Genomic DNA, 12,583 nt, shown 5'->3' on the forward strand with positions numbered 1-12,583 from the left:
ATATTTGAACATTCTGGCAGCCACATTGAACCCCAGCCGCACCACTGCAATTTTCAACATCTGTCAATTAAAAACAAACACATTTTTTAAAAAAAATCAGGCCTTGGAAACACTCAAGTGTTGGTCTGAACTTTTACCATGAGCTGATGCCAAGTATGGGAAATGCAAGGCTTTTTAAAGTATGTGTATGTGTGTTTGCACCCAACTTATTTGCATCCTTGACCCAATCCCCATATTTCCCTTCTGTAACTAATGGATTGACTTGCAGCATGGTGTATGGATTATCCTGATTAGGATGGCTTATATCTACTTAGGTCAATGTGCAAATATAATCGGAGGGAGCGAATCAATTCCACACTCAAGACCTTATATGGCTGCGCTTGTCAAACGAGAAGATATATTATGCGGAGGAACCTTGATTGACAAAAAATGGGTGTTAACAGCAACCCATTGCTTTCCGTAAGTTTGGAGGAATATTTCTATGTTGTGCCTGTTTCTTCCAGGTATCACTTCTCAACAACCCCTTTGGTAAGCCAATGCCAGGAAGCCAGCTTCAGTCTGGTATCATACTATGCCACTGAGTGATGGGTCCTCTGGCAGCTGATCTCCAAGAAATTTCATACAACATGAGCCGGTGAGCAAGTAGGATAAGAGATCCTACTATGGGTTGCAAATATGGCCCCAGGTGCCAAATAGTGTGAAAGATGTCATCAGCTACAGCTGAGGCTTGAGTCCATTTTCATAGGCAACACTAAAAACAACTTTGATACTTTCTCCTGTCATCTATGCCACATGTGAAAGTTCTCAATGCAAAAGAGACAGAAAAACAGGAAGGATATGCAAAGTCCAACCAAAGTAGGTTTTAAACCAAGTTAATAGGTTATATACTGATTAAAGCAAAGGAGAGAAAAATTAGTTACCATGAGTGTGTGCCTGTTGCCAACAGCATCACTCCCATACTCATCTCCCTGGTAACATTTGGCACCTCTGAGCACACATGCACACACACACACACACACACACTCATGTCATTGCTTTCAGTGTTTTCCCTCTCCATTGGCTGCTGCTGCTGCTTGTAGGGGAAGAAAACACATTGGCTGTGATGACACTGCACTGGATGTTTCTTTTACCAGACATTACCAGGGAGGCGTGGAGAGTGGGGAATGCTAGTTAGCAGCAGACATGTTTCCTTGAAACTTCTGCTAACTGGGCAAAGAGGCATCTTTTAAATATGGTGATTCTCTTTATTTAGCAGGGAGAGAGTAACTGGCCCTATCCAACCCCAGCACAGTACCTCCAGTGACTGTTGCTGGTATCTAACATGTTTCTGTTTAGATTGTGAGCCCTTTGGGGACAGAGATTCGTCTTTCTTATTTATTTATTTATTTATTATTTCTCTATGTAAACCACTTTGGAACTTTTTGTTGAAAAGTGGTATATAAATATTTGTGGTTGAATCCCTTCAGTGATTTAAGCTTTTATTGTGAAAATTCCATAAGGCTACAAACCTAAGCAAAAAAAAGTCAAAATCTCTATTTCAGTCAGCGACCAGCATAAGGTTAAAACAAATGTAGATGAGAAAATAGTCTACTATTCTACTACAAACAATAAAACTTCTACTACAAACAATAAAACCAAATAGACTAAAAAAGTCCTTCTGAACATAGATCAAGGTACTGAAAATGGATCTACCAAAACTACTAAAAATACATAACTTAAGATAAAAGGAGACAGCAGCATTTCATACTTATGAGATTATTACATACAGATCAAGATTTAAAGCGTTGCTTTCCCAACTCCTGAATCTGAGGGGTTAAACAATTCAAGAGCTCGGGAAAATTTAGTTGTTAGATTTGTTGTTAATTTACAAATGATCCCAATGCTTGCGTGCCCATCTACAGTTATCCACTCTATAGCTGCAAAAGTTACTCTGGCCTTCAATCCATCACCTATTTCCCCGTTATTATGCTCTTAAGCAAACGGAGGGCTGCGCTACAAAATTTAGCCACCTGTCTAGTAATGCTGGAATTACTTCCTTCCAACAGCCTGCCAATCATCTGAGGAGAGTCAAGACCTGGGCATTTAGCCATCAAAGGGTAAATGAGATCCCGACGCAGGTCTCTATAGAACAAACATTCCAACAGCACATGGGTAACCGTTTCCACTTGTCCCTTCCCACATGGGCAGATCCTCTCCCTATAGGGAGTCCCTCTATATCTGCTCTCTAAGAGGGCTGAAGGCAGGGCATTGCATCTTGCCAGGGTAAAGACTCTTCTAAGTGGGGGCACCTCCAAGATAGTGAGATAGGGTACTGGGGCCAACCTATACCTGACTGATTCCTGGCTCTGAAAGTCAGGTGCCCTCGCTATATCCGTTTCTCTCTCAATATCCTCTGTTCTCTGTTTAATTAGCTTCCGAGCTGTCTCCAAACTGCCTACGCAAAGCAGACTGATCAAGGCCCAAGGTGTTCATCTTTTGGTTCAGACACTTCCAGGTTGACTGATAGGGATCCTCTAATACTAAGCGGCTCAGCCCTGTGTCCGAGGAAAAAACCTCAGCCAATAAAACAGCGCAATTACAAACCTAAGTATGTTTTTCCCCTATAAGTAGCTCCTACTGAAATGAATATGCCTTATTCATATCCAAGGAGATAAACTTGGGATTTGTATGTATAAGTCGCTTTAGATATCCAGATTTGGGGCTAGTGGAAAATGGGGCTGGCCCTAGGGTTTTTGGTGCCCTTGGTGCAGTATGTCTTTGGCATGCTCACCCTAATTCAGTTAAAATTATATCCTGTTATGTACGAAATATAATTTTAACTGAATGGGGGGTGGGGGGGTGCCACAGTCATACCTGGCAACTGGTACTGGCTGGCCAGGAGAAGTAGAGAGGAAAGCAGATAATGTCTTTTAAAATCTGCAAGACCACGGCTGCCGGCCACTCTGTGCCCCTGCCCAGCTCTGTGTAGAGTCTGTGCTCACACGGCATGTTGCCCCCACTGCTCATGCACATGCACAGCAGCCATTTGAAGAGTCAGCCTGGCAAAGGTTGTTACCAGACTCACTCCTCAAACGACTCACTCCTCACTCCTTATTGCCCCACTTCTCCAGCCATAACGCAGAGGGTGGCGGCACCTGCCCCCCCCAGGCCCCCCGCCTGCGAATTGCTCTGCCTAGTGGACAGGCCAGCCCTGGGGGTGAATAGGGACTGCAATTGCCCGCTGGAACTCCCCCAAACGTCCAGCTCTTGGAGAGGAGAGCTGGTATTGTGGTAGCAAGCATGGATTGTCCACTTTGCTAAGCAGGGTCCACCCTGGTTTGCATTTGAATGGGAGACTACATGTGAGCACTGTGAGATATTTCCCTTGGAGGATGGGGCCACTCTGGGAAGAGCACACAGAAGGTTCCAGATTCCCCCCACCCCCCAGCATCTCCAAGATAGGGCTGAGAGAGACTCCTGTCTGTAACCTTGGAGATGCTACTGCCAGTCTGGGTAGGCAACACTGAGCTAGATGGACCAATGGTCTCACTCAGTATAAGGCAGCTTCCTATGTTCCTATGTTCCAGATCTGTACAAAAAGCAATGGGACTAAGCTAGAGTGTGGGGCAGTATCATTCCTAGATGATAGTATATGGCCATAGCATCCATTATGTGCAGTTTGAAGCAAATTGATCCAACCACTGATTTTTAATGATTTTTTAAAAAAGAAATGTGGGTCTATAAAACTAATAATCCATGTAGTAAGGTAAAGGTATCTCTCCAAAGAGATTGCTAGCAAAAGGAGAAGATTAGCCACGCGCAAGAATAATATAGGGATCTGTGTCTCTCCTCAGGAGCACCGTGAATGGAAGGCAAGACTCAGACCACTTGACACAACGTATTGCAAATGGCCAGCTTGATCTGCCACCCTGAACCTCTTCCGCCCTCCCCCTCCCAGCCCATTCCAAATAAGGCAATTGTCATGGCAACATTTTTTGGCTTGGCTTCTAGAAACTTCAGAACAGCTCTTTTTCATTCCAATGTATCCAACAATTCCAACACAATAGAGATTTATTCTGACAATAGTAGTAGTAGTAGGTTGTGCCGTCGAGTAGGTGTTGACCCCTGGTGACCACAGAGACATGTGGTTTTCTTGGTAGAATACAGGAGGGGTTTATCATTACCATCTCCCACACAGTATGAGATGATGCCTTTCAGCACCTTCCTATAGCGCTGCTGCCCAATATAGGAGTTTCCCATATTCTGGGAAACACACCAGCAGGGATTCAAACCAACAGCCTCTTGCTGTCTAGGCAGGTTGCTTCCCCGCTGCGCCATTAGGTGGCACTGTTTCCGACAATAGGACCCTATAAAAGTTGTGTTGGAATTAATCCATTTCCAGACACAGCCAGTGACATCACTGGCAGCAGTGCTGGTCCGAGACAACTGCACAGCCCTAGTATTTGGTATCTTGCTGGAGCTCTGTTCACACTATGCACTATGCAGTATTTACCATACAATATTCTTTGTTTTCTCAACAAGAAGAAATGATGCAGTATCAGACCCTATATGATTCTATAGTGAGCATTCAGAATGTATTTTTCTAAAAACACAGGCTATAAAATGTGTTTAATATGTTAATCAAAGGGGTTAATAAAAAGCCAAACACTCAGTGCAGTGCCACACAAATACCAATGTGACGAACAGATCAGTGTTGTTGTTTTTCTTTTTCAGGACCAAAGTTACACAAGTTGTGCTTGGGGCTCATTCACTAAGTAGAAGAGAAAGAGGAAAACAGCTCTTCAGCATTACTGAAGAGTATTTTTATCCAGGCTATAATGCACAGACAATGGAAAATGACATTATGCTTTTGCAGGTACATTTACAAAGGTTCTTTGAGCCTGGACTGATTGTTGCAATGGAAATTACAGTGCCCTGTTACAGTTATAATGGTTTACATACTGCCAAGAGTACATCAGCCTAGTAATATTGTGTATAAGAACATAAGAACAGCCCTGCTGGATCAGGCCCAAGGCCCATCTAGTCCAGCATCTAGGAGCAATGAACCCCAAGGGGAGAGGTTTGGATGACTTCATGGAGGAGAGGTCCATCAACGGCTACTAGTCGGAGGGCTATAGGCTACCTCCAGCCTCAAAGGCAGGATGCCTCTGCGTACCAGTTGCAGGGGAGTAATAGCAGGAGAGAAGGCATGCCCCTTTCAACTCCTGCCTGTAGGCTTCCAGCAGCATCTGGTGTGCCACTGTGTGAATCAGGATGCTTGATCTAGCAGGGCTATTCTTATGTTCAATGCCTCTTCCATTCCCATCACCCAAATAGGAGATTCATCCTCAAATTTTCCCACCTCTAGATCTTCCTCCAGGGCTAAAAAAAAAAAAAAAAATGTTGTCAGGGATCTATGCCCCTCCCTTGGTCTTTCGAATAGGATAGGAAAGGAAAGGAAAGGACTTTGGAACAAAATTGGATCGGGATGTTAAGGTTGGTTTGCTGGAGCTCCCTGCAGTTGCCCCCAGCTCCTTTGGTGACAACCCAAAACCAGGCTTTTTCCCTAGGCCTGCTTCCATGGGAGTTGAGCAGCATGCACTGCTAGTACCTGAGGAGTCAAAGCAGGGGTCATAGAGTAGAGGAAAGCAGGGACAGGTAAAGGAGACAGGTAAAGGCTGGGGCTTTGTAGTTCAGAAAAAAGACGACTGCGGAGAGACATGATAGAGGTCTATACAATCATGCATGGTGTGGAGAAAGTGGATGGAGAGAAATTCTTCTCCCTCTCACGTAACACTAGAACCAAGGGTCATCCCATGAAATTGATTGCCAGGAAATCTTGGACCAACAAACAGAAGTACTTTTTCTCACAATGCATAATCAACTTGTGGAATTCTCTGCCACAAGATGTGGTGACAGCCAATAACCTGGATGGCTTTAAGAAGGGTTTGGAAAACTTCATGGAGGAGACATCTATTGACAGCTACTAGTCGGAGGGTTATAGGCCACTTCCAGCCTCAAAGGTAGGATGCCTCTGAGTACCAGTTGCAGGGGAGTAACAGCAGGAGAGAGGGCATGCCCTCAACTGTGGCTTCCAGCGGCATCTGGTGGGCCACTATGCAAAACAGGATGCTGGTCTACATGGGCCTTGGGCCTGATCCAGCAGGGCTGTTCTTCTGTTCTTATGAGACCCTCACTAGCTACCTCTACTCCCAATGCCCCTATTGGTCATAACGATAGTTGGTGGTGCAAAAGGTCGATGCACTGGAACTCCATATCCAACAGCGACTGCACCAGAGCTTGGCCAACCACTATCCTTTCCCCTCAGAGTGGAATCACTAGGTTTCTGAGCCTTGCTGAAACACTGGATCGTGCAATCCAGAATCTCTAGGAAACCCTCATCTGAAATGTGCCTTGTGTGAGACATCTATACTGCTCTGGCTGTTTCAGACCACTGAATCCTTGGAAACCAGTAGTGGGCACTCATGTTTTGTCTGCCTAAGGAGGCAAGGGCTCTGCATAAGGATTTGCTGTGAGTCCAGACTTGACATGCTGGATTGCTCAGGACTGGATTGCTCACTGAGAGCAGTGCTCACCCAGATTGCTGTGAGCTCATGTTGAGCCACAATCTTGAGTGCTGCACCTTCACCCAATATCTCAGCATCTCTGAGATACTGCACACAAGACCAGCAGAACAGGAAAGATAAACTGTTTATCTCCACAATTCAAAGTCTGTGGTCTGTACACTATCCCTATCTCCTCCTTCCGTGCCTACATTATTGCCCCCACCCCCACTTCCTTTGGTTACTCTCTTAATGGTCGTGATTGTGTCTGAATCCTGAAGCATTTTGTCTGCAGAATAGGCCTGCTTTGGCCCTGGTTGCCAAATCTCTCATCTTGCATTGTGCTTCTGTTGCTTCAGTGAACTTAATTCTTTTCACAAGCCTTGCCTCCAAATTCATTTCTCCTCTAAGAATACTCTAAAATTGAATTGCCTTTGCCCAGATTACGCTCCTATATTATTGCTGTTTTTGCACACTTGCCAATTGTATTCAGAGCTAATCCCCCCTACTCAAGTCAAAACATAATAACTGATCATGTGTCCAAGCAAGTATGGCAACAAGAGTAAGTACGTAGTCTTACAAGAGAGGAGTTACATAGTTTGAGAGTATGTCTGGACCCCAATGTTCCCTTGGTTTCTCAGGCTGAGGCAGTGGCCAGGAATGCTTTTTATCAACTTTGACTGATATGCCAGCTGCGTCCTTTTCTGGAGATAAATGACCTTAAAACAGTGGTGCATATGCTGGTAACATCCAGACTCGACTACCGCAATGTGCTCCATGTTGAGCTGCCTTTGTACATAGTTTGGAAACTACAGTTAGTACCGAATGCAGCAGCCCGTTTGGTCTCTAGGGCTACCCAAAGATACCATATTACTCCCATTCTAAAGGAACTATACTGGCTGCCAATAAGTTTCCAAGTGAAATATAAAGTGCTGGTTATTATCTATAAAGTCCTGAATGTCTTGGGTCCATGATAGTTAAGAGAACTCCTTCTTCTCCATGAACCCTGCTGCTTATTGGGCTCCTCAGGAGAGGCCTGGTTGCAGTTGCCCCCAGCTCCTTTGGTGACAACCCCAAACCAGGCTTTTTCCAGGGCTGCCCTGGAAACTACCAATAAGATTTCTCATCTGCAAAAGGCCTGGTGTATTTCTGCCAAAAAAATCCCAACCATCAGCAGAAACCAAGCTCATATATCAGAGTTATTTTATAGTAATAAACATGTATTGTACAATAGAAAGAAATCAAAAGTGGGAATCAAAATCTGTGGCTGCCCTTTATATCTATGAACCAACTGTTTTGCTTTAATATTCCTCCAGCTTAATAAAAATGCAAAGATCACAAAAACTGTGAAAACCATTCAGCTTCCCAGCACTAAGACTTCCAGTGATGTCCAGGCAGGAACTCAGTGTCTAGTTGCTGGATGGGGAGCTACAGGCAATGGAGAGACATCTGATACTCTGCGTGAAGTGAATGTCACCATCTTTGACAGAAGTTTCTGCAATGATAAGAATCACTATAATAAACCAAATTATGTGACCAAAAATATGCTGTGCGCAGGAGACGAGAATGGAGAGAAGGATTCTGCTAGAGTAAGTATTTCTGTATTAGTTCTGCGCTAGGGATGTGCACAAGCCGGTTAGGTATCTCCTCTGCTGGGAAACGCCGAACCGGCTCAGAAGCTGGCGTTTGAACCAGCTCGGCGGGGCAGGGAGCAGTTCCCTTAAAAAGCAGGTAAGCAACTCCTGACCTGCTGGTTCCTGCCCCGCTGCTTTTGCATCGGGGGCACCCGATCTCCGAAAGGCAGCATGTGCTGCCTCCTAGAAAGCAGGCACTGGCATCGGGAAAGCGGTGGGGCAGGGACAAGCAGGTAAGGAGCTGCTTACCTGCTTTTTAAGGAGCTATTCCCCATCCCTATCCACCCTCAGCACAGTCCCTCCAGTGACTGTTGCTGGTGTCTATCTTACGTTTCTTTTAGATTGTGAGCCCTTTGGGGACAGGGATCCATCTTATTTATTTATTATTTCTCTGTGTAAACTGCCCTGAGCCATTTTTGGAAGGGCAGTATAGAAATCGAATGAATAAATAAATTAAATAATCCTTCCAGCAGCTGCCTGAACAGCTCATGCACATCCCTATTCTGCACCCCTCCAGAGGCAAAATTCAAGCTGCCAACTGATTATTTTATTTTATTTATTTATTACATTTATATCCTGCTTTTCCTCCCAGGAGCTCAGAGTGGTGTACATGCTTATTTTTATCCTCACAACAACCCTGTGAGGCAGGTTAGGCTGAGAGACACATGACTGGCCCAGAGTCCCCCAGTGAGTTTCATGGATGAATGAGGATTCGAACTCGGGTCTTCCCGGTCCTAGTCCAACGCTCTAACCACTACGCTATGATTTGCATTTCATCAAAATCTCATGCGTTCTCTTCAGATATTGAAGGAAATGTAAGATAATGTACAGCTCCACAAACAAGAGCTTCCATTTGCTGTTTAATAGTCTTTCATTTCTTGTTATAGTAACAAACACCAAGCTAAGTAGCCTCCCCTGCATAAAGCAAAGAACTAATTTGCTGCCCCACCAGTTAATTAAAACTCACTCTTACTGATCAGAATTGAGCCTCCACTGATTAATCAGCTGAAACTTTAGTTTATTAGTCTCTTCATTAAAATGATTCTATCACGGAGCCCTAGTTACACTGTGGAATCCTAGTCTGAATTCATACGATTTGCATCTGAGGGCTATGCATTACATAGGAACAACATAGGAACATAGGAAGCTGCCAAATACCAAGTCAGACCATAGGTCCATCTAGCTCAGTATTGTCTACACAGACTGGCAGCGGCTTCTCCAAGGTTGCAGGCAGGAATCTCTCTCAGCCCTATCTTAGAGATGCCAAAGAGGGAACTTGGGACCTAGATGCTCTTCCCAGAGCGACTCCATCCCCTGAGGGGAATATCTTACAGTGCTCACACTTCTAGTCTCCCATGCATATGCAACCAGGGCGGATGCTGCTTAGCTAAGGGGACAAGTCATACTTGCTACCACAAGACCAGCTCTCCTCTCCTGGGAGCTTTGACCTGTTGTTAACAGATGGACTTCATGTAGGGAGATGGGCTGTAGCTCAGTGGGAGAGCATCTGTTTGGCATGCAGGAGTGGTTCCAGAGTGCGGGGGCATGGGTGGGCAAGCACCACCACCCCCAGACAAATGACTTGCCACCCACTGCCCCCCCCCCAATTCTGTTTCAGAAATCTAATATGTGGGACACAACTAGCCCACCCCTACATGCACTTTGCCCCTTCTGTGTCCCCCACAAAAAAAAAAATCTGATGCCACCACTGTTTGCACACAGAAGGCACCAGTCCCTGGCATCTCCAGATAGGGCTGGGGAATACTCCTACCTGAAACCTTGGAGAGCCGCTGCCAGTCAGTGTGGACAATATTAAAGTAGATGGGCCAATGGTCTGACTCAGTATAAGGCAGCTTTCTATGTTCCTAAGTGGAACTGATTATCTTTTAAAGTCCTCAAACAGCTATTAGAGAGCCCATTTCAGTGTGAGAATGCCTGAAGGGGAGTAGAATTTTGCCCTGCCACTATTTTTGCATTGAAAGTCCCCCCATTTCCGCCAAAGCAACTGTTTGCGATAGAAGAGTTTATTTGCCCAGATTGTCACTTTAGAGGCAAACAGGTGGTTTGGTCTGGGAGTATAATTCAAACCATATCTGTGTAGCTTTCATTTGTTAACACTTTAAAATCCAGGTTTCCTAGATGAAAGCCTTTCTGTGTTGACATTCAGAGCAAAAAGCCCCTATATCATCACCGTTTATTTATTAGAGAGTCAAAAAACCTGCTGGTTTGGGAAAGCTATCTCATTTTGGCTCAGGGTCCACAAAGCCGGGAAATTGAAAACTAAGGCTGATGCCTTAGCAGATGTGCCATGTGATCAGTAATGATGTTGTGCAATGTTGTGCAATATCACAAATTGTGCTCACTAACAACTTGCCCTCCATTAACCCACACTATCTTCAGATACAGATGCTTCATAAGGCAGTACAGGAACAGGAACAATGTGCAGCATCTTTGCTGGTGTCGGGCACTTCATCCTCCCCATGTTGACTTGGGTCTCAAAGAACAAGAATAAGTGAGGGTGCCTGGAGGGCAAGTTAGAAGTGAGCACAGTTTGTGACATTGCACAGAATCATAAGATCATGTGGCATGTCTGTTAAGGCAGCTGCCTTAGATTCCAATTTCCCCATTTTGTGGAGCTTGAGCCAAAATGGGATAGCCTTAACTCTGGTCTGAAACTGGCAGATTTTTTTGACTTATCTAATTTCCATGGTTTGTGAAAAGGAAATTTATTATTACAGTGTTGGCAAACTTACTGTCAGCTTCTCCTGTTTCTCCCAGAGTCCACACTCCAGAGACCAACACTCCAGAAACCAACACAGAGACCAATTCAGAGGCGAATTTAATCAACTTAAACAAACAGACATTTTACACTTATAATACACATATGTATTTAATTTTTTTAAAAAAAAACTCAATCGCCTGTTCAGAAGAGTGAAAGTCAACAAAACCAAACACACCTTACAAACATTTTTGTAATCCACACAAGATAGGTGAAGCCGTCACTCCTCCAGCTTCTTTGCAGATTTTTCAGTACTTTTTAACCTGCTATAGTTGTGGCACTTTTTATCAGATCTCCTTGAAATTCAGCACACTTGGAGACTTCGTCAAATAGATCACACCAGCCAAGTTTCAAGCTATTACATCAACAGCTGTCATATTTATAAGCAATATAATTTTGAGACATAATGGCAGAATCCTTTTTGTTTTTGTTTTTTTGCACTACTGTTCCTCTTTAATATAGTACAGTGTACATGTCCTTTTAGCAAAACCTAAACAGGGATCAGGGAACACAGAGGAAAGAGGGTTAGGACTTCATGCACTGCTTTCATAGATAGTTTTAAAAGCTAAAACCCATGTGAGCAAGAGCTAAATTTTTCAGAACTTTTCTTAATGTTGCAATACTGTATTCTGACTAAAAATGGACATGGAATGATAATGGCAGATCTCTCACTTCTTTTTCTCTCTCCAGGGTGACTCTGGTAGTCCTTTGATATGTGATGGGAAACAAAGAGGCATTGTCTCCTTTGGTGATCCCCAGTTGCCTGGGGTCTATACTCGTCTTACAAAAGATTATCTCTTATGGATCAAGAAAACCATGACAGAAAACTCATAGATATCATTTCTTGATCTCCTTAATATAACTTTTTAAGCTTGTGCCTTAGTTTATGTTTCTCTCATTCTCTGTAACTGTACTGTCAGATAAGTAGCAACCATTTCCACAGATGGCAGAGGGTGGGGATGGAGCCTAAACTCTTGTCTTACAACTCCTTTTCCAAAATTCAGTCAATTGGCTGTACAATAATCTGATTGCCTCCGGCAAGAATCTGCAAGACATACTGTGCAATGTTCCACCTGCCTTATAATGTAATGGGCATGCATTTGTGCAAGAGTGTTTTTGTGCAAGATGTAAGAATTGCACAAACACAGGTGTAATGGATGGCCATTAAGTCCAATGACCATCCCTTGCACAACTGCATTTGAATAATTCTTAAGCCTTGAACAAGAGAACTCTTGAACAACTGCATGTGTGTGCCATAAAAGGCAGATGGAACCTTGCACAGTTTGTCAGCCGGTAGATATTCAGGTAGAGAGTCCATTTTGCTTTCCCCATGCTGCTAGCATACAAAACCCGGCTTGCAAGACCAAATAGCAAGTATAGAGAAAAGGCATTTATTCAGCACAGTCACCAGAACCTTCGGCTTGGTTCTGATGGGTTTTTAGATAATAGTTTTCATTCACAAGCCATGATCTCCGAACTATATGTCACATTACCTTTTTCCTGCTTTTTTTTTTTTTTACCCATGAACCCTTTGGTGCTAATTGCTGTCATTCTGAGAGATATTAATGTAAATGAGAGAGCTATTATTCCTATTATTTTGCCTAGCAGCTACAGTAGTTAAGAGCAAT

The 12,583-nt window shown here is 43.9% G+C and overlaps 1 protein-coding gene across 1 annotated transcript; it reads left to right on the forward strand.

Annotated features, from left to right (window-relative positions):
- Positions 1–328: 328 nt before the first annotated feature.
- On the forward strand, positions 329–12,583 carry LOC128346569 (granzyme A-like). Its single transcript, XM_053299999.1, has 4 exons — positions 329–459; positions 4,714–4,855; positions 7,859–8,131; positions 11,646–12,583. The coding sequence occupies exons 1-4, from the start codon at positions 371–373 to the stop codon at positions 11,787–11,789; spliced, it is 648 nt and encodes a 215-aa protein (XP_053155974.1). The 5' UTR covers positions 329–370; the 3' UTR covers positions 11,790–12,583.

This window comes from Hemicordylus capensis, chromosome 2 (assembly GCF_027244095.1).
Source record: "Hemicordylus capensis ecotype Gifberg chromosome 2, rHemCap1.1.pri, whole genome shotgun sequence".
NCBI classification, from domain to species: Eukaryota; Metazoa; Chordata; class Lepidosauria; order Squamata; family Cordylidae; genus Hemicordylus; species Hemicordylus capensis.